This window comes from Talpa europaea (assembly GCF_964194135.1).
Source record: "Talpa europaea genome assembly, chromosome: 8".
Classification (NCBI taxonomy): Eukaryota; Metazoa; Chordata; class Mammalia; order Eulipotyphla; family Talpidae; genus Talpa; species Talpa europaea.
The window spans coordinates 56,954,979-56,981,219 of NC_140075.1; the positions used below are offsets into that span (position 1 = coordinate 56,954,979).

At 41.9% G+C, this 26,241-nt stretch overlaps 1 protein-coding gene across 1 annotated transcript; it reads right to left on the reverse strand.

Annotated features, from left to right (window-relative positions):
• Nucleotides 1-381: 381 nt before the first annotated feature.
• On the reverse strand, nt 382-24,766 carry PARP6 (poly(ADP-ribose) polymerase family member 6; the record flags this gene model as incomplete). The annotated part of the gene is made up of 22 exons (XM_084240178.1): nt 382-575; nt 895-979; nt 1,148-1,211; nt 1,636-1,715; nt 6,854-6,923; nt 7,592-7,664; nt 8,440-8,552; nt 8,791-8,839; nt 10,183-10,250; nt 11,826-11,891; nt 13,051-13,176; nt 13,791-13,883; nt 14,502-14,597; nt 15,896-15,949; nt 16,734-16,944; nt 17,798-17,947; nt 21,150-21,216; nt 21,626-21,716; nt 21,950-22,010; nt 22,442-22,536; nt 23,232-23,309; nt 24,749-24,766. 22 exons carry the CDS (start codon nt 24,764-24,766, stop codon nt 473-475), a joined length of 1,911 nt encoding a protein of 636 aa, XP_084096304.1. The 3' UTR covers nt 382-472.
• Between the last annotated feature and the right edge of the window lie 1,475 nt (nt 24,767-26,241).

The window sequence follows — 26,241 nt, forward strand, 5'->3', positions numbered from 1 at the left end:
CCTTTTCAGTTTACATCATCTGCATAACTGGTAAGTTTCCTTTCTTTGTCTAATATTTTGATTAGACTATTGACAGATCTTTAATACATTACACTAGACAGCCCCAATCCTCAGGATATTCCACTCTCCTCACCCCACCCCCAAGCTTGGAGCTTGGGGCAGGTGCTGGGCCACGGCCAGTCAGACCACAGTGATCATATCCAGTCCACAGCACCTTCCATTTTATTGTTTTATTTACAAACAGGGTGAAGTCAATTGGGAAAGTCAGGGGTAAGGAGTCAGTCTAGGCCATCCAAATGTGGAGTGGTTCCTGGGTCAGTCTCCACCATGAAGGCTGCCTCTTCTATCCTTTCCTGCCCCTTGGTAATGGCCCCTTGATTCCTCAGGGCAGTCTCGCCAGCTGCTCCTGAGCCCTTTTATGAGGGCAGATGGATCCTGGGGGAACAGGAGTGGTAGGAGGGCTGGGGCCCCCTCAGTTTGTGTAAACCTGAGTTCCGATCACACGCATGATTTCCTTCTGTATCTTGGGGTCCTGAGTATTAATGTTGGCATCGCCCACCTGACCATCCTCATATCTGCCAAAGATAGGGCAAGTATGAACATAAGAGGGCAAACAATTCCAGAATGTCAACCAGGTGAACTGTATTTGGAGTTGTAATCATCCCATCCCAGAAAAAAAACCCTTCGTGTTACTTTAGAGTGGAAAAGATATAGCTTATTTGGTTTCCTCTGAACAGACTCTGATCTATACCCATTCCCATCCTCTAAGGGACACCAATTCCACTCAGTCAGGGACAAGTCCCAAATAACAGAAACAGACTTTCCCAGTAGTCACACACCATCACACCCCCACTCCTACTAAGAATAATCCCCAAGGTACCCTTTTACACTTACACAAAGAAGAACCGTGTGCACACATGGTCGGACACAGGGCACACCCAGATGTTCCCATGCTTCTGGAGGTCCTTAGATGTAATCACTGGGAATAAGGGGCCAAAAGTTATGAATATTAATGCTCCAGTCACAGGGTCCAGGCAAGAGAGGGAAGACCAGATGCTTCAACATTACCCTTGGCTGGATCAAGGTACATCAGAAATAAAGGTCGGGGAGTAAAGTGAGAAAAACAGGGACTGGGTGAGTTACCTACCTTCACAAAGTGCTATACAGTTTAGATTCCGACTCTGCAGGAACCTTGACTGAATGGATCGGGTCTGGAAGAGGAGAGCAGAGCCAAGAAGACTGTTACAGCTTTCCCTAGAAAGGCTGCCTAGCTGGTGATGGCTGGGGTGGGCATCAAGGATAACTTGGACTCCCAGCCAATCCTCCCCACTTGCTCACCGCCCCCCCCCCATACAATTTTTTTGGAATTTATGGGAATTATGGGAATTTGCTTTCCCATAATTAATCTTCTTGAGTCCAGCTTCTATCTTTATATTTTCACTGCATTTAAACTCAGACTCTGCTTTCATACTTATGATTGAGATCACATATGACTCTGGAAGTGTATTCATTTTAGAACATATCTGATTCTTTCCAATAACCTTCAAACCACCCAACCCACGCCCCATCCATCTCTGTAGCCTAAAATGATCCTTGAGAAAGGGTCCTGTCTCACTGGAGCAGGACCAGTAATACCTGGGGGATGGTATTCATCCTGTTATATCTCTGGACCAGCTCATCCTTGGAAGGCATCCTGTGCTGTCCTTTTCCCATTCCTGTCACAGAACAACAAACCCAGGTCATTCATCCATTCTTTCATCATGTATTTACTGCAGTACATATTATATGCCAGGCACTGAATGAGATACTTGGTGATACAGAAGTGAATAAAACATATGAGATAAATGTCCCTACATAATTTAGTCTGTTGGAGATGACAGGCAAGGAACGAGTAATTATAACACCACATGGTAAGTGTTGTGATGGGAAGAATACAGAGCACTCTGTGAACCAGTGGGAAATAGCCTAGCCTAACAGTTTGAAGAAGGCTTTCTGGTGACTTTTGGCCTGAGAACTATAGGATTAGGAATAGTTAGTTAAACAAAGGGGAAGAAGAGTTCTGGGCAGAGGTATAAGGTCTGAAGGAAAGAGAAAGCAAGAGATGACATGGAAGAAGTAAGCCAGGGTCAGATCAAAGCAGGCCTTTTAGGCCATGTTAAGACAACTGGAATTTATCCTCAGAATATCAGGGAATCACTGAAGGGTTCTAAGACAGGGGAGCAATGAGCCAGGAATGAGGGGCCAAGGAGATTGGAGACATTACTCATCTATCAAATGCCAGGCTGAGTGAAAAGATTGGAGGCAAAGTAAGGAGAGCAAGTCAGATCTGCTCTAGTTTCAAAGATATATAAAGAACTCTGTTATAGAGACTCACATATCTCTGGGGCTCTCAGAGAAGGTCATTCAAGCAAAGCCTACCCTATCAATCCAATATAGTGATAAGAACATTGGTTTAGAAGTCAAGAGAGCTGGATATTCCAGTTCTAGCTCTGCTACCCCAAGAAAGTCATTTAAAGTTTCTGTTTCACCTTTTTTATCTATAAAGTAGTAAGAATTGGGAGAGATGATCTACAACTCTAACAGTAAAATCCTATGATATTTTTTAATCTATAATAAACAGAGAGAGAGAGAGACAATATGATGCTTTTATGTAGTCAGTAAAGTGATAAAAGATAAGAAATCAAGAGAGTCCTGGGTCCATCTGATAATTAAAGGTATTTAGGCATTTGGTGGTAAACAAAGGCCAGTATGAGAGGAGAGATGGATTACAGAACAGAGAGAACACAGGGAAGAAAGGATCTTGTGGGCACAAAGAGACAGGAGAATCTCACTATTTGAAAAATAGTAAGAGTTTAATTAGGGGAAAGCCAATGCTGAGACAAAGATAAAAACTGAAGGACCTAAACAAAAAAACCCAAGAGACAACCCTAACTCTACCCTCACTTTGAACCCCAATCACACAGAGTGAGATTCATTCACATGTTCAATAAAAACTGATTAGGCACTTACCATATGTAGATTAATCATAACCTTTGATTCATAATACACTATCATTTATTTAATGGATAATGTATACCCAACCTAAGAACTAAATCTAAGAACTATTGACAAAATACCACTAGTGACTTATACCTAATGATGTACGCCCTCCTACCTCAACTATCTAATGCCCCTTGGAAGGTCACTACTAACCTGAAATTTGGGTTATCTTTTTCCTTTAGTTTTACCTCACACATATACACACCAACTTAAGTGATGTTTTTGTCTGCATGTGAACAATATAAAAAAGGCATCATATACTAGTCTTCTAGCCTTGTCATTATGTTCTGTTTTGCTGTTTTTCGTTTTCTTGGGCTTGTCAATTTTTATTCAACTTATTACTAAGATTTTTCTATATTGTTGAATGAATGCCACCATTTGCTCACTTTCATTACTGAACGATGAGAATATATTCAAATATATTTATTTATTATCCTGATGGAGACTGTTTCCATGATTGCTGTTGTGGTGTTGCTTTGAACATTTGTGTATACATCTTTGAGTGAACATATGCAGAAATGAAGATCCTGAGTCACAGAGATAAAGTTTTTCAGCTTTATAAAATTGTTTCTAAAGTGGTTGTATCCATTTATATTCCCATAAGCATAGACGAGATCCTGCTGATATACAACCTCTGGTGCAATCAGAACTATTATTAGATTTCTTAAGTTTTGCCAGTCTACGTGGAAGGCTAAATGATCATTGTAGTCTTGATTTTACTTCCTTGATTAACAGAAGTTGAGCAGCTTTTCATTTTTTTTGGTCATTTCTTCAGTGAAATGCCTATTCACATCATTTCCCTATTTTCTATTGGGCATCTTTTTCTTATTGTAAGAATTTTTTTTTAAAGATTTATTTATTTATTTATACAGCACTGGGTATAGTCAGAAGCGCGGGAGGGTGAGAGAATTCACCAGAGCCAGAGTGGGGAGCAGCGAGGGCAGAAGGACAGCAGTACACTGCTGAGGGGAGCAGCGGGCGGCAGGAGAGGTCTGCACGCCATGTGGGACCCTCCTCCAGTAGCCTGGGAGCAGCTGGGGATCGAACCGGCGCCGCAGAGGCTGCGGGCAGCTTCGCAACCCAGCGCTCAACCGCTGTGCCACTGGGGAGGCCCTTGTAAGAATTTTTAAAATAGGCTTTATTTATTGTAAAGGTCTTCTCTGAGTTTGTAGCTTATCTTTTCACATATAAAGTTTTCCGCTGATGAAAAGAAATTTAGGGTTTTTTTTTGTTTTTTTTTTTTGTGGGACCCTCACCGGTGGCCGGGGATCTAACTGGCACTGCAGAGGCTGCGGGTAGCCTTGCAACCCAGCACTCAACCGCTGCGCCACCAGGGGAGGCCCAGAAATTTAGTTTTAAAGAAGTAAAATTAGCCAATATTTTATGATTTTTAATTCCCTCCTTTTCTATTCTCTGGATAATGTTATATATGATTAAATACTTATTTCTTGGACGTTTAATAATCACTTATAAAACGATCTATGATTGGTATGTTTTTTGGTTTTTTTTTTTTAAAGATTTATTTATTTGTTTGTTTGTTTGTTTATTTATTTATTTATTTATTTGTTTGTTTGTTTGTTTGTTTATACAAGCACTGGGTACAGTCAGAGGCGTGGGAGGGTGAGAGAATTTACCAGAGCCAGAGCGGAGAGAACAGACAGAGTGATGAAGTACAATGCTGAGGGGAGCAGCGGGCAGCAGGAGAGGTCTGCACGCCATGTGGGACCCTCCTCCGGTGGCCGGGGAGCAGCAGTGGATCGAACCGGCGCTGCAGAGGCTGCGGGCAGCTTCGCAACGCAGCGCTCAACCGCTGCGCCACCGGGGAGGCCCAGGTTTGTTTCATTTTTGTGGAAAAATTTAAACTACTATTTCAATGCCTTTTACAAGTTTTATAGCTATCCAGACTTCCAGGTTCTATTCTTAAATCAGTTTATGAAGTTTTATTTTTCTAGGAATTTATCCATTTTGTCAAAGTTTCCAAATTACTAGCATAAAGTTAACAGACTTCTCCCACTAGCTTTTAAAATGTTGCTACACCTGTAGGTATGTTCCCTTTTTCATTTATATTATTTGTGTCTTTTTTTCTTAATCTTACCTAAACTCTGCCTATTTATTTACTTATTTATTTTATTTAGGTACCACTGATTTGTAATACTTTGTACATTTTTAAAAAGATTTATTTTATTTATGCCTAGAAAAACTGGGGTGTAGGCCAGAGGTGCAGGGGGTGAGAGGATTCAGCAGGGACAGAGTGGGGAACAGAACAGGTAGATCTACTGAAATACACTGCTGAGGGGAGCAGTGGGCAAGAGGGGGGAGTCTGCTGCACCATGTGGGTTAGCTCCCTGGCTGGGGATTGAGCTCATGCTGCAGTGGCTGATGACAGCTTGATAGGACTGAGACTTTAACTCCTGTGCCACCAGGAAGGTCTCAATACTATATGCATTTGGTGATTGAATTCATGCCACAGTGGCTGGTGATAGCTTGATAGCACTGCCACTTTAACTCCTGTACCACCAGAAGACCCTAATGCTATATACATTTTAGTACAAGCTTTATTAGTTCTTTGAAAGTATCACCTTGTGATTTGGGTACAATCTATTGTATCTGTTTTTTTTTTTTTTTTTTTATAGAGGCATGTTTTTATTTATTTATTTATTTATTTGCTTGTTTTGTTTATACATGCACTGGGTACAGTCAGAAGCGCGGGAGAGTGAGAGAATTCACCAGAGCCAGAGCGGGGAGCAGAACAGGCAGAAGGACCGAAGTACACTGCTGAGGGGAGCAGCGGGCGGCAGGAGAGGTCTGCGCGCCATGTGGGACCCTCCTCCGGTGGCCGGGGAGCAGCCGGGGATCGAACCGGCGCCGCCGAGGCCGCGGGCAGCTTCGCAACCCAGCGCTCAACCGCTGCGCCACCGGGGAGGCCCTATTGTATCTGTTTTGTATCATTGATTTTGGTTCTTACCTATATTATCTCCTTTCTTCTACTTTGTTCAGTTTATTCTGTTCTTAGAGATTTTTCTAATTCTGTGATTCTAGACCCAAGTTTTCTTATCTTTATAACAGTTGAAGAATACTAAATAACTATCTATTAACAATCTAGCATGTCTCCTTCATATGGCAGACATACAACTATATGGTGGCTAGCCAAATACAGAGGCTATATGCAACAAAAACAAAAGAAGACCAAGAAGGAATTAACACATAAATCTGTAACACTGAGAGAGCACTAAGTAAAATTTGTTTTCTGAGCTAAAATTTACACTTTCTTTATATCTTTAGAATAAAATGCTTTTTTCTTGTATTTAATGTGACTAATATAATAATATATAATTATGGACAGTTTCAATTGTAAAAGGTGGTTGACACAGAGAATAATGTCTCTAGAAATATAAGCCAGTGGAAAGAATTTAAGCCTTCAAGTATCTTCACATGTAAATGCTCATATCCATGTGCCCACACACAATCTGTATTGACAGCCTACTGTCAAAACCAAAAACGTGGTCTACTAAAAGCCTACTTTCATCTCCCAGTTATTCTCTAACCATTTTCAGAGCCAAGTTCCTATAACGAATAAAACCATTTTCCTAGAGAAGAGGACTACTGAAGAAAAAGGGAAATAATTGGATTATCTTGCAAGCAATCTAAATTTCTAATGAAAGAACGTAGAAAGAGACAGACTGTGTATCCATGACTGGGAAGAGAGCTGACATAGACCAAGTATCCATGATGGAGTAAAAGGAGAGAACAAATTCACGTATTAACAAAAGGGATGCAATGTAACTAGTTAAGGAGGCCAGAGAGTATTTCTTACCTGAGTATCCAAAGGAAATACTGGAGATGGGGCTCAGGTAGATGCCTTTGCCATAGGCTGCTCCATGCAGCTTGCAGGGAAACACCAGGATGAGCAATATAAGCCTGGGCCCTCCCATGGCTGTATATTAGGCAGCCACAAGGCTTCTCCAGCCCTCTGTCCTTCCATTTATTTTCTCACTTATTCAAGTAACTCTAAGCACCTACTCTTGAAAAGCTGGTTGGCTGAAAAATGGATGCTTATGAAATACTAGATATTGATGCCTTAGAGAAGGAGGAGTAGCAGAGCCAGAGCCAATCCCTCAAAATCCATGAACCTGTCCCCAGGCTTTTGGGACATATGAAAATTCCTCCCCAAAAGGAATTATAGACCAGGAAGTCAGGACAACCATTCACTGGAGTTTTATAGGGTAAAGGAATTCTATATCAACTCTGAATGGATAGTCACATAAATTAAAAAGCTCTAATAGGTTAGTTCCCAATAATAACTGCAATCAGCAATTCATATTCCTACCCACAGCTATATTCCCATCCCTCAACCCAACAAAAAACATAGCCTAGAGTCAAATATACAATAATCATATTCATTCTATACATACAGGTCCAACTTCTTCCTGGGGAAGCCTAGGTTTGTAAATGCTGAGGCAAAAACCACTCAGTATTTGAGATCAGCCTTACCCCACACTAAGTGGTACAGGGAGTGGGGAGTAGAGAGAAAGGGAGAAGGGCAAAGACTCACCTGCAGTTTGGTGTAGGATGCATTGACCAGCCCATTGCGCAGGATCGAATGCCAGTTCTCAATGTGGGACCCACTGTAAGGCAGGGTAGAATACATATCTCCTCATGGTATGAGGGTCCCAAGAGCACTTCCAAGACTGCCACTCCCACCCATTCTCACCCTCACAGGACATGAAGAAGGACACAGATACACCTAGCAATGGACATGCACATGGATATAGTCACAGGCAAGCAAGATGAGTGTGTGTGGCTAACCCTTACATCTTAATTTCTAGTCCCATCCTCTCTTCTGCGCTTCAGCTAGTACCATCTTAAATTCTCAACTGCTGGTTCAGTATTTCATTTGCCTCATCTCTTGAGATCCCAAGTTAAACAAATTTATCTCAAACTCAAAAAGTTCACCACTGATCCCAAATATGGTTTCCAGTGTGGACTTAACATCTATTTAAGAAAAGTATACCAGCACTCCCTTTAAGTTACTTTCAATATCCCTTTTACTTTTTCTCTCCCTTTCCCTTGTTCCACAATCAGGCATAAATTGCTGCTTTCCTTCAAACTAATTTTCAAATCTATCCCCTCCAATCTGTCCCCTCAACCACAAATTTTTACATGCATAGTATCATTTCTCCTCAACTATATACCAACAAGCTTGAGAGCAGAGACCATACTCATATCTTTTAATACTCTATAGCACCTACCATTTAGCACAAAATAACATTTAATAAGTATTAGCTGACCAAATGGTTGATGGATATAGATAATACAAACGCATATACCTTAATGGAACTTGCTTTCTGTTTGTCTCCTACACAACCCCCCAATCCCAAACACAGTCCCCACCCTCCTCACTGGAAGGCAAAGGTGCTGCCATAGAGCTTCTTGGCGGTCCGGAACCGAGCCTCCTTGGCAGGAGGGCTGCTCAGCAGGAGGAACTGGTGTGAGGTGTGCATGAACTTCAGCTGCTGCCCAGGGTGGGGGTTGGATCAGAAAACAGAGCAGAAATCGAGATCAGGGAGGGAAGGGTTGGGGATAGGGAATAACTCAGGCTTGCATTGAGGGAAATATACGTAGGCCCAAAGACCACTGTTAATGAACAGAGCAAACTAGGCAGATCTAGGACCAGTGTGATCAGCTGGTTTAGAGCCCCTCCCTGCCTCTCACCAGAAATTTTAAAAGGTTAGTGGGAGAATGGTCACTTACCCTGCTGAGAGGTAGTTTGACAATGTGTGACCTGTTGCTAGAGATGATCCTAGGATAAAACAGGAAAAAAAAAAAAAAAAAGAGGATAAAATAAGCATGGCTAGGCCCTGTGAACAAAACAGAAGCCTTGCTCTGCCCCTGGAAGAATAAGCCAAGTATCCCTGAGCTGTGTGAATTATGTAAAATGCCAAGGTTACTATCTGGAGGTTTTGTGGTTGGAAATGCATGTGTCTAAAAATGTGAAAGGGAAGCTACTGGCCAAATACCAGTTAGTTACTAGATTGTTTTTAAAAAATGAATGAAAGGAATAGAAGGTGTACTACTACACTGAGGATAGGACAAGAGGAAGAGCACAAGGGTTAAGCTACACAAGAGAAAAAAAACAGAAAGGAGCATGTATTAGGGTGGTGACTTAAACTAAAACTGTCTACAGATTCAAGGACAGACTGCACTATATGCTGGATGAAGTGAGAAGACAGAAAACAAAGATATAAAACATTAGGGTTCAGCAAGGAAACATTATCTCCTAAAGTGGATATACTTTGATTTTTGTGCCTCATCTATATACCTGTTATGCCCTCCTAGATGGTCTATGCTTGATCACTGCATTGAGAAAGAACTGATGCCAAAGACTAACAAGGAAGAAGGAAACAAGTTAGAAGGGGAAAACTACATCAGGACAACAGAACAGAAATCAAGTTCAGAGAGGTAGAGGAGGGGGGATGGATACAGTAGAAGATGGCCAGAACCTTTGTTAACAATGGTGCTTAGGGGCCTCCCTGGTGGCGCAAGGGGTTAAGTCTCAGCGCGATGAAGCTATCAACAGCCACTGCAGCAGGAGTCTGATCCCCAGCCAGGGAACTAACTTACATGGTGCAGCAGACCTCTCCTGTCTCGCTAGCTGCTCCTCTTAGCTGTGTATTTCAGTCAATCTGCCTTTTCTGCTCCCCACTCTGTCTCTAGCTTCCCACACCTCTGATCTACACTCCAGCTCTTGTATTCATAAATCAATCAATCTTAAAAAAAAACAATGGTGCCTCGAGGAAGGACTTGAGACAGGGCAAGGGAGTAGAAGGAAGAAACAAAACTTCTCTGGATGCATAGAAAACTTAACTGAAGTGAACAGTGTTAATTCCTAAATCCAAGGGGTACTCAACTACCTACTGGGACACAAGAAAACACCTAAGGAGAACATGAGACATGTCAGAATTTGTGGGATCCCTAGTATCTGAATTTTTTTCAAGGCCAGGTATGTCAATAGAACCCAAGAAAGGGCAGCCATAAAATTGATACCTTTAGGAAGTATGCTGAAACTGCCTCGAAGAGAAGATGTAGGCTCCATGTCCAATACAACCCCCACCCTCCTTCAAAAATGAGGCATTTTGTCATTACCACTGCAGGAGAGGATGGGCCAGGGGATCCAGCTTGTCCATCTGCTTCTTGATTTCCAGATATGAGCCCTGTAAGACAGTGACCATAAGGTTACCTCCAAGGAGAGGTGGGAGCCCTCCTGCTTTCCAGAGACTGACTGTGGGAGCCCAGAGCAAGGTAGGAACTGAAGGCCACACTAAGGAAAGAAAAAATAGGGTTCCCACCCTCAAGAAGCCCAGTCAGGGCCTCTCTGGTGGCACGAGGAGTTAAGATACAACCTATGAAGCTACTCGCAGCCACTACAGCATGAATTTGATCCCCGGCCAGCCAGGGAGTAACCCATATGGTGTAGCAGACCTCTCCTGACTTGCCCGCTGCTCCCCTCAGCAGTGTATTTCAGTCAATCTGCCTGTTCTGTTCCCCACTCTGTCTCTGGTGAGTCCTCTTACCCACCACACCACTGGCCTGTACCCCAGTTCTTATATGCATAAATAAATAAATCTTAAAAAAAAAAAAAAAAAAGAAGCCCAGTCAGATTGGGAAGACTCATAAATATGAAAATGACTGAAGGTGCTTACAAAACAACATGCAGGTGGTCTCCCTCATTTTATGCAATTCCTACAGCCCTAAAAAGTTGTTTGCAAATAAAAAAATAAATAAAATCAATATCCCCAAAAGATTAAAGCTAAGGAATCCAGTGGTAAAACTTTACATAAAGCTAAGTCCTTCTGACAAATAAATCATCTCTCCTCAGTGTATCTTATGTTACTCTGAACTGTGACATAAAGGATTGCTGAGAAGAGGCCCACCTATAAATGTGAGTACAAATGAATGCCTATTCATGCAGAAATTGCAGACAAGGGGTGGGGAAGTCTGGTGAGGGACAGTCTTGGTCAAAGGATGGTCACTGCTTCATGTGGCCACCCCACCTTTAGAAGGTGTAGGCCCCTAGATCCAGCTCCTTACTTCCAAGCCCCCACACCTTACCCTCCCAGCCCTGGGCAGAGATCTCTCCCATTTCTAATTCCTAAGAATTATGGGGAAAGCCCCCACACCTTACCCTCCCAGCCCTGGGCAGAGATCTCTCCCATTTCTAATTCCTAAGAATTATGGGGAAAACATTAAATATGAACAACTTGTGAAAGAATTAGTAGCAAAGGTAAAGGTTAAGAGACACATTAGAAGAAAGAAAGAGGAGTAACAACTAACAAAACAGAGAACAAGAATTGTGAAGCTAAAGAGGGAAGACTAGAGCCTCCCTGATGGTGCAAGGGGTTAAGGTGCAGCACTGTGAAGCTATCCCACAGCCACTGCAGCACGAGTTTGATCCCGGGCCTGGGAGCTACCCACAAGGCACAACAGACCTCTCCTGACTGGCCCGCTCGCTACTCCCCTAAGCAGTGTATTTCAGTAGATCTGCCTGTTCTGTTACCCACTCTGTCTCTGGTAAATCCTCTCACCCCCTGCACCTCTGGGCCTGTACCCCAGATCTTGTATGCATACATAAATAAATCTTAAAAAAATAAAGAGGGAAGACTAAAGAAAACACAGTGAGGAATTTAAATAGCATCCCTAAATCTTCACCTGACTCCCAAAAATTCTAAGCAGAATAGGATACACTTGAGTGAGGCAGGCAGCATGCAGGGGACAGAGAGAGAGAATACCTGGGTCATCTCCCGGATGGACATCACACTATCCAGAGCTTTCTGAAGTCGCTCGTAATTCTTTTTCTATGGAAAATAAATAAATAAAGAACCATATGAAGAAGAGTGGAGAAGAGTAAGATGCCAATGAAAAGGAGGATAGATGGACAGAATAGTCTAAACCCCAGGGAAACACTGCAGTATGTCATTGAAGGAACACAGAATTCTTGCCACATAGTTCTGGAATCATATGCTAGTTCTCTTTTACCAACTCCGTGTAAATGAAAACAAAAAGTCCCATCACTCCCACAAAAATGTTCTGAGCATTAAATAACATATGTAAAGAACCTAATACAGTGCCTAATATATAGCAATAAGGCACTGTGGCAGAAACTCTGATGGTTACTCAATGGTTAATTATGTTGTGTCAACTTGACTGGACCAAGGAGTACCCAAACATTTGATGAAGCATTATCCTGGGTGCATCTGTGAAGGTGTTTCTACATGGTATTAACCTTTGAAAAAGTAGACTGTGCCCTCCCTAATTCAATGGGCCTCATATAATCAATTGAATACATAGAATACCGAATAGAGCAAAAAGGCTGAGTATAAGAGAACCCCTCCTTCCTGACTTCCTGGAGCTGGGGCATTTTTTCCCTGATATCAGATTGGAATTGTAAAATCAGCTTTTCTTGGATCTCAAGCCTATTGGCTTATGGATTGGAACTTACAAAACCAGTTCTCTGGTCCTGCAGCTTGCTGACTGCAGCCTTCATAATCACATGAGTCTATTTCATATAATAAATCTCCTATTGGTTTTGTTTCTCTGGAGAACCGAAACCAACACTGTACTTCACATACATTATCTCTCATTTTGACAACTTTCTGCACTATCGATAATATCCCCTGCTTACAATAAAGAAATTGAAGCTCACAAACTGGCTTGCCTAACAGCATTCAGCTAGGTAACAGCAGAATCTCAGAATGGAATTTAAGTGTGTTGGACTCTAAGCTTATATTCTTCCCTAATAGTGACGTAATTAACATTAATTCTCCCCCATCGCACCCCCCCTCAACAAACTGAGTTATTTACTCATTAAAACAGCTAACGCTTAGGGTTTGAGTATTCCCAAGAAACAAGTGTTCAATTTCATTTTTTCTTATTCTAAGCTGTGTGTATCATGGAATGAAGGCCTATAATCTCCTATTATTCCTTAACTTTGACTTTCCTCCCACATAACTATACCTTAGGGTTAAAGGCCAGAGTCTTGGGATCAGTGGGGTCCACCACAGAGGGATAAGGCTCAAAGATGATGCTCTTTCTAGGGGATTCCAAAGCTGCCCTACACATGGCCACCAGCAGATCCACCACCTTAGAAGAATGGAAAGAAAGGAGACAGAAGCTAAGTGATTTCCTAGTATTGAGATTCACACAGGAATCTACCTTCTGGGGTCTCTCAGTATTTCTCTCCACTATTGTTTTTAAAGGTAAATATGTTCATAATTTTTAATTAGAAAATATAAGCTCATTATAAAATTTCAATTCACAATGATTTAAAAAGAGATTACAGAGAAGACAAAAAGCATTTTACTGCCCCCAAACAAATCTCATTCCTCACATGTAATTACTGCTAAGATTGATACATAGCCTTCCAAATATTATTTCTATGGAACATTATTATAATATAAATAGGCAATTAAAAAAAGAATTACACTACATATACTGTTGTATTTCCTTTTTTAATAACTTCCCATCCATAAATAGCTATGAAATATTTCTGAAATATTTTACTAAAGGCATACATTTCTTTAACTGGATGCCCTACAGATGGAGTTGTACACATTTTTTACCATCACACATAATATTAGAGTGAACATCCTAACACAGGAAAGTATTTCTGACAGTTAAATTGCAAGCAGTGAAAGTGCTGGGTTTCCCTGCCTTTCTTGATCCCAGTTTCCCAGCAGCTTTCCCTATGCCCATACCTCTGCTCCAGTGGCCACCTCCTCTGCAGCTCCAGACATGACTCCCAGGGTGTAGAAGGAGAAAACGCACAGTTCACGAGTACAGACAGCCGGCTAAATGGACATATTAAACAGATGGTGGTGTAGGAGTGTGAAACAAGGAACTGGAGGAAGAAAGGGACCATCCTGACTTCAGACAATTCTAGAATAAGGTAGAAATTTGGGATTTTCTACTTTAGGAGAAAACCATAAATAAGTGAAGTATTAATGCTGTCTCCATTATGAAGAGAGGTAGTTAGATGCTCTCTTTTATGAATTTCCACAACACTGCTAGTATTTCTTCTATACTCTTATAGCAAAGTGACTAACTTGGAGTCCCAGAGTACAACAATCATATCCAATCATTTTCATCAATATCTGATTCCTATTTTTAAATCTTGAGTGGGTATTATATCTGCAGAACTATTCACATTTGCTCACCCTTCTAAACAGTACTGTTGAGATTTGTTTCATGAGAGAAGTATGGATAGAATTCTGCCTTTATCTTAGACCCAGGAAGAAAGAAGATATGAGGAATAAAGAGGTTGTGCTCATGGGGGGTGGGGGGCAGGAGGGGAGGGACTGGGGTCAGAATGGGGGGGTTGAAATTGTATGGGGAATATAAAAATAAAATTTATTATTAATTAAAAAAAAAAAGAGGTTGTGCTCAGATCAAGGAATAGGGACATATACCTTGAGCATGGACCCATTCTGGAAGACATGCTGCTCATCACACACCACACAGTACTCATTCAATGTTGGAATCCTCTGTTCTGCATACTTCATGATCTGGGGAGAGAAGAGATTCTATTAAGTCTTTTGGAAGTACAGGAACAGATATGGGAAATAATGTCAGCTTCTATTCCAGCTATACTCTTTTCTCCCAGCCCTGTGCACAAGGTAGAATCTATTATTAGACTCTGACTACAGTGCTAGTACTATACAGTAGAGTAAAAATAAGACCAGCCATGGGTTAAGATGCCCCCCCTTACTTAACACTACATATACACTAATACATCAGCTAACCTGAGCATTGGTTTCTTTACTTAAAAAGTGGGGCATTATATACTTCATAAAGTGATTGAGAGTGATGAGATGATTTCTGTAAAAAGTACTTTATAAACATTAACAGGTACTAATCACACTATTGACATCAGCTATAGCAGTTATAGCCTGTCTTTCCAGGACAAGTATTTGGTCCATGATCTGCCAGCAGGGGGTCTAAGCAGCCATTTCAACTATCTAGAACAATCAACCTGTCTACTGGTCAAAACACAGATAGAACTCTGTTGGGAAAAAGCACAAATCCAAAAGTTAAGCAGCAATAGCCTGAAGTTTTGTTTCCTTTTTAAACACTGTCTTAATATAGTTTTTTCAAGCAGGTACAATTTGTGTATAAATCAAGCTGTCCCCATTCCACATACTTTTTGGCTAAGAAAGGGACATGAAGGTTTTTATTCAGTTATTTAATGCAGATCTGTTGAATGCCTAGTCTGTACCTAGCTTGGTGAAAGGTCTCCTTGATTTTGAAATAATGTAACAGTATCTTCCAAGACCCTACACTCCAACAGGGGAGATATGGCAAATATGCAAACTGATTACAAGTCAAGGCAACACATGGCACGTTAGTGAGAAGAGACATCATTCCAGTTAATACAGTTGGAATAATGGAGATTTTACAGAAAAGGTGGCACCTAAATCTTGACTGCAGTGTAGGGAATGACATAAGAAAGGTAGCAGAGATGCCAAAGTCCAGGGAATAGAAACTTAATAAAGCAGCAGTAGCGACCCAGCAATGAAAGCGGTCTATGAGGAAAATTGAAGACCACATGAGCAAGGATGCTGAGGATCATAAGGAAATTAGTGTGACTCCGTCCCTCGTCTATGCAGTACCACATATGCACTTAATTATAACCAGTCTGTAAGTGTTGTCTTCCCAATAAAACTAAGATTCTTCAAGATGGGACTATGCTTTCTTTCCTCCTTATAACACTTATATAGTTCTTAGAGGACAGCAACTCAGGAAATACTCATTAAGTCAGGTGGGTCACAGAAGAGTAGGAGGACTTTAGAATGAACTTGATTACCTGGACAAGGAATCCATACTCCAGAGTGGGGATGTTTTTGCAGTGACCACTGACCTAATGAGAGTAAAAAGACAGACCCCATGAGACTCCTATGAAGTTGGTGCCTAGACAGACCTCACTCACACTTTTCAGTCAAGAGTTTCCTAAAGCAACTAAACTTGAGCTCTAATCAGACTACGTAATCAAAAAGTGAGACAGAAGGCTGACATATTTGCCAAAGGTTCTGGAAAAGGGCTCACCTGTCCTTAAACCTCTTTAATGTAGCTAAAACAGGTTAGAGCAGCAATTGACTATCAAGTCTTAACCACAACCTAATAAAACCATTCAAGATTTCTCCTTGGGATGCGCAACCCCAGACTACTTCATGGCCTATTATCAGAGTTGTTTACCCTGACAGCTTGCTTATTTATTTATTTGTTTATTTATTTATTTTTGCATAGGCCAGAGGTATGGGGGTATGAGATGATTCACCAGAGACAGAGTGGGGAGCAAAATGGATATACTGAAATACACTGCTAAGGGGAACAGTAGGCGAGACAGGAGAGGTCTGCTGTGCCATTTGCGGGTTAGCTCCTTAGCTGGAGATGGAACTCAGGCCACAGCAGTGATAGTGCTGATACTTAACCCCTAGGCCACCAGAGTGGTCCCACCCCGACAGTTTAGATATCAGCTTTTAGTTATTAAAAAAATGTCCCATCCCACACACTCACGCTACATGCTCAGGTTTGTTATGGTACCTGAACAACCACACCCCCAACCCCATTCTGAGAAATGACACTCTCACATTTCCACTCTCACCCTCCTGATACCCAAGTAAAACCCTCCCCAGCACATGTACCAAAGGAGAGGTCCGAGCTGGGGGAGGGAGGCCCACGTGCTGGGGGCACAGGAGACCTGCCTGGGGGCTGGGAGGGTAGCCAAACACCTCCACTTTGGGATTCTTCATGGTGCAAGAGATGGAACGGTTCATGAGGCGCCCAACCCGAAGTTCTGGTACCCCCAGTTTGCCTTTCAGCATAGAGTCCTGTATGATAGGGAAACTGGGAGACCTGGAGAATAAGCAAAGAGAAATTACAAAATGGGTATTCAGTATGAGTTCTGGAGGAGGACTGGTAATAAGTATAACCTAGGCCAAGTTAGGTGAAATGACCTAAGTCAAAGAACTCAGTTTCGTGGATTTTAAACTGTAAAAACAAGTAGATCATTCATATGAATAGATTTTATATTATTATCTTATGGTCTTCAGATTGGAACATGGAGGACAGGGAGAGGCAAAGTCTAAATCACACTCTATGGCATTCAAGTTATGTATGGAATGATACCCTGAAGAAGATACATGTTTCATTTACTCAGTGTGAGTGTACTGAGTAAATGAAAGTACTCAAATATGAGCAAGTACTAAACACTGCACCCAAGTCCAATGTCAGTCAATGATTGTGCCTGAGAAGTTACAAATTTGGGACTGTATTTGCCTTTGAAAGATCAGAAGGTGCAGGGGCCTGGGATCTGATGGAGCAATATATATTTCCAAAATCTAGATAATAAATAAATCCTTGCATAAGAGCAAGGCTTGATGCCTACCTACTGTCTCTGCGTTCTTAGGTAATAATAATAAGGACCAAAGAAATTAAAGATGGAGAGGTTAAAATGTATTTCTCCAAATACATACCATAAGCTAGGTATAGAGTTTTACATAAAGGATGAAATACAAATATTAAGTCAGGAGTAGAAGGTGAGGACACAGGGGGGCAGGATTATGTGGATGATATTAGTAAAGGCACAAAAGTGAAAGGACCTAGGGAGAGGACAGGATATATAAGTTTAGGTAATTAAGAAGATGGGATGGGGGCTAAGATAAGATTAAAGTAATTCAAGATGACCAGCTCCGGGGAGAGCACTTACTTGGGGATGGGTGAGAAGATGCTGAGGCCAGCTCGGAACTTCTTGATGGTACCACTTGCCTTGAACCAACTGTGCCTCTTCTCCTGCTGGGTCTTCAAGAAATCGTTGCTGAGATGTTTCCATTGTTGGGATGTGAACATACCCAGGATCCTAAAAGTTAAATAGGAGTTAAAAAGAGCAGGTTTAGGAAAGCTCAAACAGGGGATTAAGTTAAGAAACAGGACTATGAAAAAAACAGCTAAACTGAAATACAAAGCTAGTGTGGGAGAGGAATGTGAGTCTGAAGATGACCTTAGCACAAGGAAATGCACTGCTCTAAAGTACCTCTTTTTTTTTTTTTAAAAAAAAGATTTATTTTTATTTATTTATACAAGCACTGGGTACAGTCAGAAGCGCAGGAGGGTGAGAGAATTCACCAGAGCCAGAGTGGGGAGCATAGCAGGCAGATTGAAGTACACTGCTGAGGGGAGCAGCGGGCAGCAGGAGAGGTCTGAGCGCCATGTGGGACCCTCCTCCGGTAGCCGGGGAGCAGCGGGGGATCGAACCGGTGCTGCAGAGACTGTGGGCAGCTTTGCAACCCAGCACTCAACCACTGCGCCACCGGGGAGGCCCTCTAAAGTACCTCTTTACCCTAGAGGGTAAGTAAGCACACAGCCACTTAGTCTAATGGACAAGAAAAATTTTGACAAGTATTTGCCTCCAGAAGGAGATCTTAAAGGTAAGCTTTCAATTTCAACCTTGCAATTTAACACCAAGAATAACTACTTGAGGGGCCTCCCTGGTGCGCAAGGGGTTAAGGCACAGCACTATGAAGCTATCTGCAGCCACTGCAGCATAAGTTTGATCCCCAGCCAGGGAGCAACCCATATGGTGCAGCAGACCTCTCCTGCCTCCCCCACTGCTCCCCTCAGCAGTGTATTTCAGTCAATCCACCTGTTCTGTTCCCCACTCCGTCTCTGGTGAATCCTCTCACCCCCTGCACCTCTGGCCCCAGTTCTTGTGTGCGTAAATAAATAAATCTTTAAAAAAATAAAAGAATAACTATACTGAGAATGGAATAGAAGTGGTGGGATGGAGTTGGTGAGAACAACCCTCTGCATTAGGAATAGTGAAGAAAAGGACTTGGGATTTGAGAGACACTGACAATGTTACATCCCCAAATGTATGGTTTCCAACTTGAGCTGAGCCCTCAGTTAGTCTTATAAATCCTTTCACTTGTCCTTCAACAGTACTCTCTAGCATTCCTCTAAGCTTTGTTCTAAATCCTTAACCCCTTCTTTAAAGCTACAAATTTCACCTACAACTGATAATCTTTTCTCCTCTTAAGCAGAAAACTGAAGCTAGATACCAGTTCCTTAATTTTCCAACGATACTACAAAAATGACTTCCATTTCCATCCTTACCTTGATCTCATCATTCTCTGCAGACAAGGTGACGCTCTGTCCTCTACATCTCAGAGCTTTTCTCTTTAGTATCTTGATCTGTCAGTTATCCTTCCCCTTTTTCTGTCAGTCCTTTCCCAAAGTCTACAAAATGTTTCAAGTTTCTGGACCTCAATCTAGCTACCTGTACATCTTCCTCTCTTATCGTCATCCAAATTTCTCAATCTATACTTAATGTTTCTACCCCATTGTCAATCCCTCACTTCTCAACTTACTGTGTTTTGGTTTCTATTTTCACTACTTTACTATAATTGCTCCTTGATGCTAAAGTCCAACAGAAACTTCTAAGTTCTTTTTGTATCCTCTGGGCACCTGGCCCTCCTTGTAGAAACTCTCCTCTCTCGTTTCAGTGACACTATTCTCTTTCTAGTCTTTCTTTTTTTAAAAAGATTTATTTATTTATGCATACAAGAACTGGGGTGTAGGCCAGAGGTGTGAGAGGATTCACCAGAGAGACAGTGGGGAGCAGAACAGGCAGATCTACTGAAATCCACTGCTGAGAGGAACAATGGGCGAGACAGGAGAGGTCTGCTGCGCCATGTGGATCAGCTCCCTGGCTGGGGATCAAACTCTTACCACAGTGTCTGGCAACGGTTAGATAGCGCTGAGACCTTAACCCCTGTACCACTAGGGAGACTCCAGTCTTCACATCTTATTGATTTTTACACCCCACTAATGTCTCTGATGTGTCACTATTCTCACCTACAATCACGCTTTTTAAAAAAAATTATTTATTTATTTATGCATATAAGAAGTGGGGTACAGGCCAGAGGTGTGGGGTTGAGAGGATTCACCAGAGGCAGAGTGGGGAGCAGAACAGGCAGACTGACTGAAATACACTGCTGAGGGGAGCAGCGGGCGAGACAGGAGAGGTCTGCTGTGCCATGTGGGTAGCTCCATAGCCAGCTGGGGATCGAACTCATGCTGCAGAGGCTGCGGATAGCTTCACAGGCTGTGCTTAATCCCTTGCGCCACCAGGGAGGCCCTACAGTCACACTGTAGTTCAGGCCTCCATTGTCTCATGTCTAGACTCGTACTACTCTCAGCCCCTCTGACCAATTTTTCACTATGCTACCAGATGGTTTTCCTAAAACTAAATCCAACTATGTCACTCCTTTGCTCAAAAACCTATAAGGCTCCCAAATGCCTAAAAGATAAAGGTCCAAGATCGCTCTGCTTTGGACCTCTTTCTACTTAACTTTGGCTTCAGTTCCTATCACTCTCCTCTTGCATTTACTTGAAGCCCCCATACCACAGATGCTGCTTCACCTGACTACCTTCGCAAGACTCACTCCCAGAGTCTGTCTACACAGACAATTCTTACTCATCCTTGAAAATCAATTACCACCTCCCCTGTAATCTTTCATTCACAGCCCTCTAACTGCCACCAGATTCCTTCTTTCTAAACCTTACAAACTTAACTTGTATTAGAACACATGTCCACTGGTCTCTATTTGAAACTTTAAAGAGTAGAATCAGTGATTCACTTCTCTGATATACCAAATACTTCCCAAGGTGCTCAATGCATTCAACAAACTAAAAATGTCCAACTTCCTAGTGCTCCACTCAGAAAAACTGTAAGGAGAGATGTGAAGAACATGGATCTAATCCCAGGGTTATACTTTTCCTTAAAAGCTAAGTACTGGTCTGCCTCCCATCTTACTTCCAGAAGTCTCAAGGCCAGATACTTCAGAACTACAGGTTCCCCCAACCTACCCATAAATCTGGCTCCTCAATTTATTTTAGTCTTTCTTGGGCTTAGTTCAGAAGGACATTTTTGGAAGGAAACAGTCATCCAATGGTCTGCCTGTATATACAAATGTCTGTCTCTCTTCCCTCTCGGGAAGAGGAATGGATTAGAAGTTTTCCCTATATGACACAGACATGCACAGAAAGATCAGAATTCTTACTTTTTCAACTGAAGACCCAGCCCAAATCCTTCTTTATTCGACGGCTGGAAAACCTCAATTGATGGTTCTGCAAAGAAAAGCGAAAGCTCCTAGTATGTACATCTTTGTCCTCCCAAGATAGTTCAGTGACTTAGTTTCCTCAGATTCTAAGGGGACGCTAAACAGTAATGGAGGAGGAAACATCTGAGGCAGAGAGTAGATTCTGGGAGCTGTCTGATTCATTTCAAATAGTCTCGGTAGGAAGCTGAAGGGAAGGGGAGAAATAAATGATATCTGGGAAACAAAGTAATTTCATTAAACCTAGACAGCCTTCTGAGGATGGCTATTAGGTGACAGGAGACTGCAATGCCCCTACAAATGACCTGCACATTGAGGCCAGGACCTTGACCCTTCCTACTTTTCTCTACCTTACTAAGCTTAGAACTGGGATTAGATCATATTCAGAGCACCCACTTGTCCAAAGTCACTGCCTTTACCTGGTCCATCAAGGTACTGGGAGAGAGAAAATCGCAACCTCAACACAATGGGTTCCGTACGGAGGACCTTCCAGGCTGTAGACACTTCCTCCTAAGAGTAAAGGAAAGAATTAATATTTTGGCAACAGAGGAATGGATTTGAAGTTTTCCCTATATGACAGACATGCACATGACAGTACACACCACTGTCTGCTGATGGTCTAGGAAAGACAGGGATGAAGAATATGTGCTCCAAATATAGCATTCAGGAACAAGACTCCTGGCCTACATGACAAAATCCAAAAGTCCAGCTAGACGTTGTTGGCAAGTACTAGCACCACTTACATCGAGGAAGCTGATGTTGATGTGGAGGTCAATGTCAACGTCATCGATAGTTCCATATTCTCTATAGAGATACAGGTGATCACAGGTGAGACTCATTGAGGGAGAGAGAGAGGAACAGAGACTGAGGTGGAGGGAGAACTGAACCTGGGGACAGGGGAAAGGGGAAGGTGGAAGGCAGCTCTGACTCTAGACCCTGCTACAGATTCAAGTCACTTATGTGACTTCTCCAGGTCAGAAGGTCTTATTATCTCAAAGATGAAAGTATCAGCCTAGAGGAGTCGAGGTTAAGAGTACTATACTGTCCTAAACTCATTACACTTCCCTACTTACTCCTGTCCCGCTAACTTTAAATATTGTGAGCAACTCCCACGACCATTAACAATTTAGCTGTGTCCACAGATACTCATCACACCATAACTAAAGAAAAAACCTCTAGCCTTTTAACAATTCAGAAAGAAGTGGTTTGCTCCCCTGTCATCCCTGGAGTCCCACCTGATAGATACAGAGTTCTCACTGTAGATTTCCTTCACGGCTTCAATGTCTGCATCAAGCTGTGGGTGTCGATACAGGTCAGCTGCACAGCTCCCCTGAGTCAGCAGCAAAGGTGGTGGTGGTGGTGGGAGTGGGGAGACAGAATGGGAAACATTAAACACTAACAAAAAAACAAACACAGGAAAATCAAACAGCAGCAGCACATACAGCTGCTTACATAAGGTTCTCAGTGGTGGCACCAGCTGGGGATTTTACTGACAGATAAATCTCTCTCCATTCCCACTTTTAAGAAATTCTAGAAGAATACAAGCTTTGCTTGAGTAGTTCAGATCCTAGTCTCTAGCTTTGCTTCTCAAACCTTAACTAGATACATAGGTGTCCCTTCTGTAGAACTCACAAGAGGTTGAAATGAATTCAACTCAGATTGGTTCCCTCTGAAGAGTACAGCATTCCTGCTCAGGGTCATGCCCTGGGTAGTGACAGCATTATGTTATCACTGGCAGGGTAATCTTTTAAGTCTGACATTAATGAATGAAATGGCTAGTGAGGAAGAGTCAGAAAATAATAAATTGCCAGCTAAGTGCAAATGGATAGCTTCAATGAGCAGGAAAGGTTTAAGGGTCAGGCAGGTGCAAGGATATGAGATCAGTTCTGACAAGACCATGCTCAGACCACACTAACATAATATCCTCATCTCACTTTTGTTCCAGAATAATCTTTCACTCCTGGTATATCCAGATAGAAGCACACCTCTAGACCATCCAACACACGTCTGGGGGGTTAACCTCACCTGAACTCCATAGAGAAATTCCTCTGATTCGTTATCTCCCTCCGAATCATCATCATTCCAGAACTGGCCTTTGATGTCCTAGTGATGAAAAATGATATAACCCTTTGTTTGGTTCTTGCTATCCCATGGAACACAGTGGGGTGATAAAATGGGAAAGATTCCCACAAAGAATGTGAGAAGGTCCCTTGGGATAGAATAACTGAGGCCCTAATCCCTTTACTATTCCCTTCTCCTCACCCTTTGGGAGGATCTGTCTCCTCCTGACTCTGGTCATATTTATGGTCTAGTCCTGAGTTGGTGGGATGGAGGAAAACGGTAGGGAATTTTGGTCTTGCTATGATGATTGAGGCTCTGGTAGCCAGTGAGGGAGGAATGTGTAAGACTTCAATGTCAAGGTTGATTCCTAGTCATATCTAGGTTTGAGTACAAGCTGGCCTCTTTCAGGATCCTCACCCAAGGCAACAGCTCCCAAAAACACTTAAGCTCTCCTATCTCATCACCCTTCTTCTATGTCTTTCTAAGTATTCTAAGTATTCTCTCCTTCCTTCCCAAGAAAATCCACCTATACATATACCCAAGTGCAGTAGTCCTCCCTTATCCACAGGGTTAACACTCCAAGGCAGCCAGAGTAGGTCTGAAACCATGGATAGTACCAAACCTTATATATACTATTCTATTCTATAGACCTATGATAAAATTTATGAATTAGGCAGAGTAAGAAATTAACAGGAATAACTAAAAATGAAGTAGAATAATTAAGACAGTATGTCATAATAAAAGTTAGGTGAATTTCTTATTGTATATACTTTCAGTTGACCATGAGTATCTGAAACCATGGAAAGCAAAGCCAAGATAAGGGGGACTACTGAAACACTGTTCCTATGCCTCTTCTTCAACTTCAAATAGCCACTCTATCTTCCAAAAAGGTGGGAGGGAAAATATCAGGAAAAGGTTGAGGTCTGCGCTTTGTCCCATTTACCCCCTGGATAATCAGTTGGAGCAGTGGGCAGTCAGTTCTCACCATTGGGTCAGTGGGTCACACACACTCCCAGTTCAGTGCTAGGCAGCACCCCTCCATACCACCAGCTGAACCCAGGCCAACGAGATGGGCATTTAGGAGGCCACAAAGGGAGACAAGGGAAGGGACAATGTCAGGGGCTGACTGGAGATCTGCTGGGGATGGTAGGCTCTGCTGTTGTAACAAGTCACTGTCCTGTGGAAAGTAGACAACAATTGGTTTCATCACCACTTAATAGCTGGGCGGTGTATACACAGGCACACATGTTTACAGATACACTTTTATTATACAGATGTACAGATACTTGCACAAAAGGAGACATGCATGGACACACACACTTGTATACATAGTTCTTTTCAGATAATAAACCACAAAAACACTATACAAATATAAGACAGTACTGTTCCATTTAAGCTGGAGGCATGGGATTGAAGCAAGTCCCTGTTTGAGTTAATATTGCTTTAACAACTACTCAAGTCAAAATTGATGGTGGCAGTACCAGATTACAGTACTCCATTTTGGAACATTCTTCACAGTAACAGCTCACATCAAAATTAGGTTCTTTTTAGACTCTCTATCTCTAGTAATTTCTCCAGCTTAAGTCATGATTTGTTTTTTAAACACTGGCATCAGTATTTTGATATGACCATCACGGCTAACTTTAAAAGGAAATCCTCAGGTACACATGGTCTGAGTTATCAGAGCCAAAGTAATGCCCAGGGAATCTAGTCCCCAAATAAAAATGCTATCATGATCTCAAAAAAAACCTCATAAAAACACTCTTAGTCCTTTCCTATACAATTCCCCTGCTCCAACACTCTACCACAACTTTTAGTCTTACTGAAACCTCCACATACAGTAGAAAGTATTTTTCATCTTTCAAATTATGATGGTTCTAATAGCACAGGACAGCAAAGCTTTCTTAAGAGCAGTCCCCACCTAAGACATACTGATCTACAAATTCCAAAGATGGTGGTCCACTAATCTGTTTTAAGCCCTCTCAGTTATTCTGATGCATGGCAAAATTTGAAAACTATTATTCTAAATCCTTGAGTTCCAAAAGCCTATGGTCTATTCTTCAGATATCAACATAAGCTTGGTAACTGATCCAGGATAGGGAAATAAGGCACAAAACAGAGCAAACAGCACAGCAGTCTTCCAGTTGATAACACTGCCTAATCTATCAAAACGAGTATGCAAAAGGACACTACAACTTAAAATTCTTATAGATGAAATGATCTGAGATTTGCTTTAAAGTACTACTCTATCATAAAACTATGGCAAAATGTTGATTATTAAAGTTGAGCGATGGGTGTAAATTAGGGTTGCATGTATTCTACCTTCGTATATATTAATAGTTGGAAAATTTCATAATAAAGTATTTTTAAAATCAGAGGCTACAGTTATTCTCTTGCAGGGGCTCTCCCTAGAAAGTCAACTGTACGTGTGAGCTGGAAGATTACACATGGTTTGGTCCTTCATTCTTTCAAATCTCTGCTTAAAGATCACCCTGACCACCATAAAACAGCAATACCCCAACACACAAATACTAAGCACTCCCTGTCCTGTTCCCTGCTTTACTTTTTTCCCACAGCACCTAACCACACTGACATATAAAACATTTATAGTATTTATCTCCTACCAGAACATAAGTTCTACAGTGACAGAGTCTTAATTGTTTTCACTGTTTATATTCAACACACATTTATTGAATGAGTGAATGAATGAACCATGTGCTGGATAACTAAGTCAAGGGGATACACATACAAGAACTTAAATGCATCTATACATAGACAAAATCATACAAAACTAATTTTAAAAAGCAAGACTCCATTCACCTTCAAGTACAGCTGAGACTCCAAATATGAAGATCTGGAGCTGAATTTGTGAGATTTGAAAATAAACAGTCAGGTGCTGATCTGGATGATCACAGAGGAATAAAGAGGGAGGCACTAACATCCAGCCTGGGCTGTCTTGGGCTGGGTGATAGGA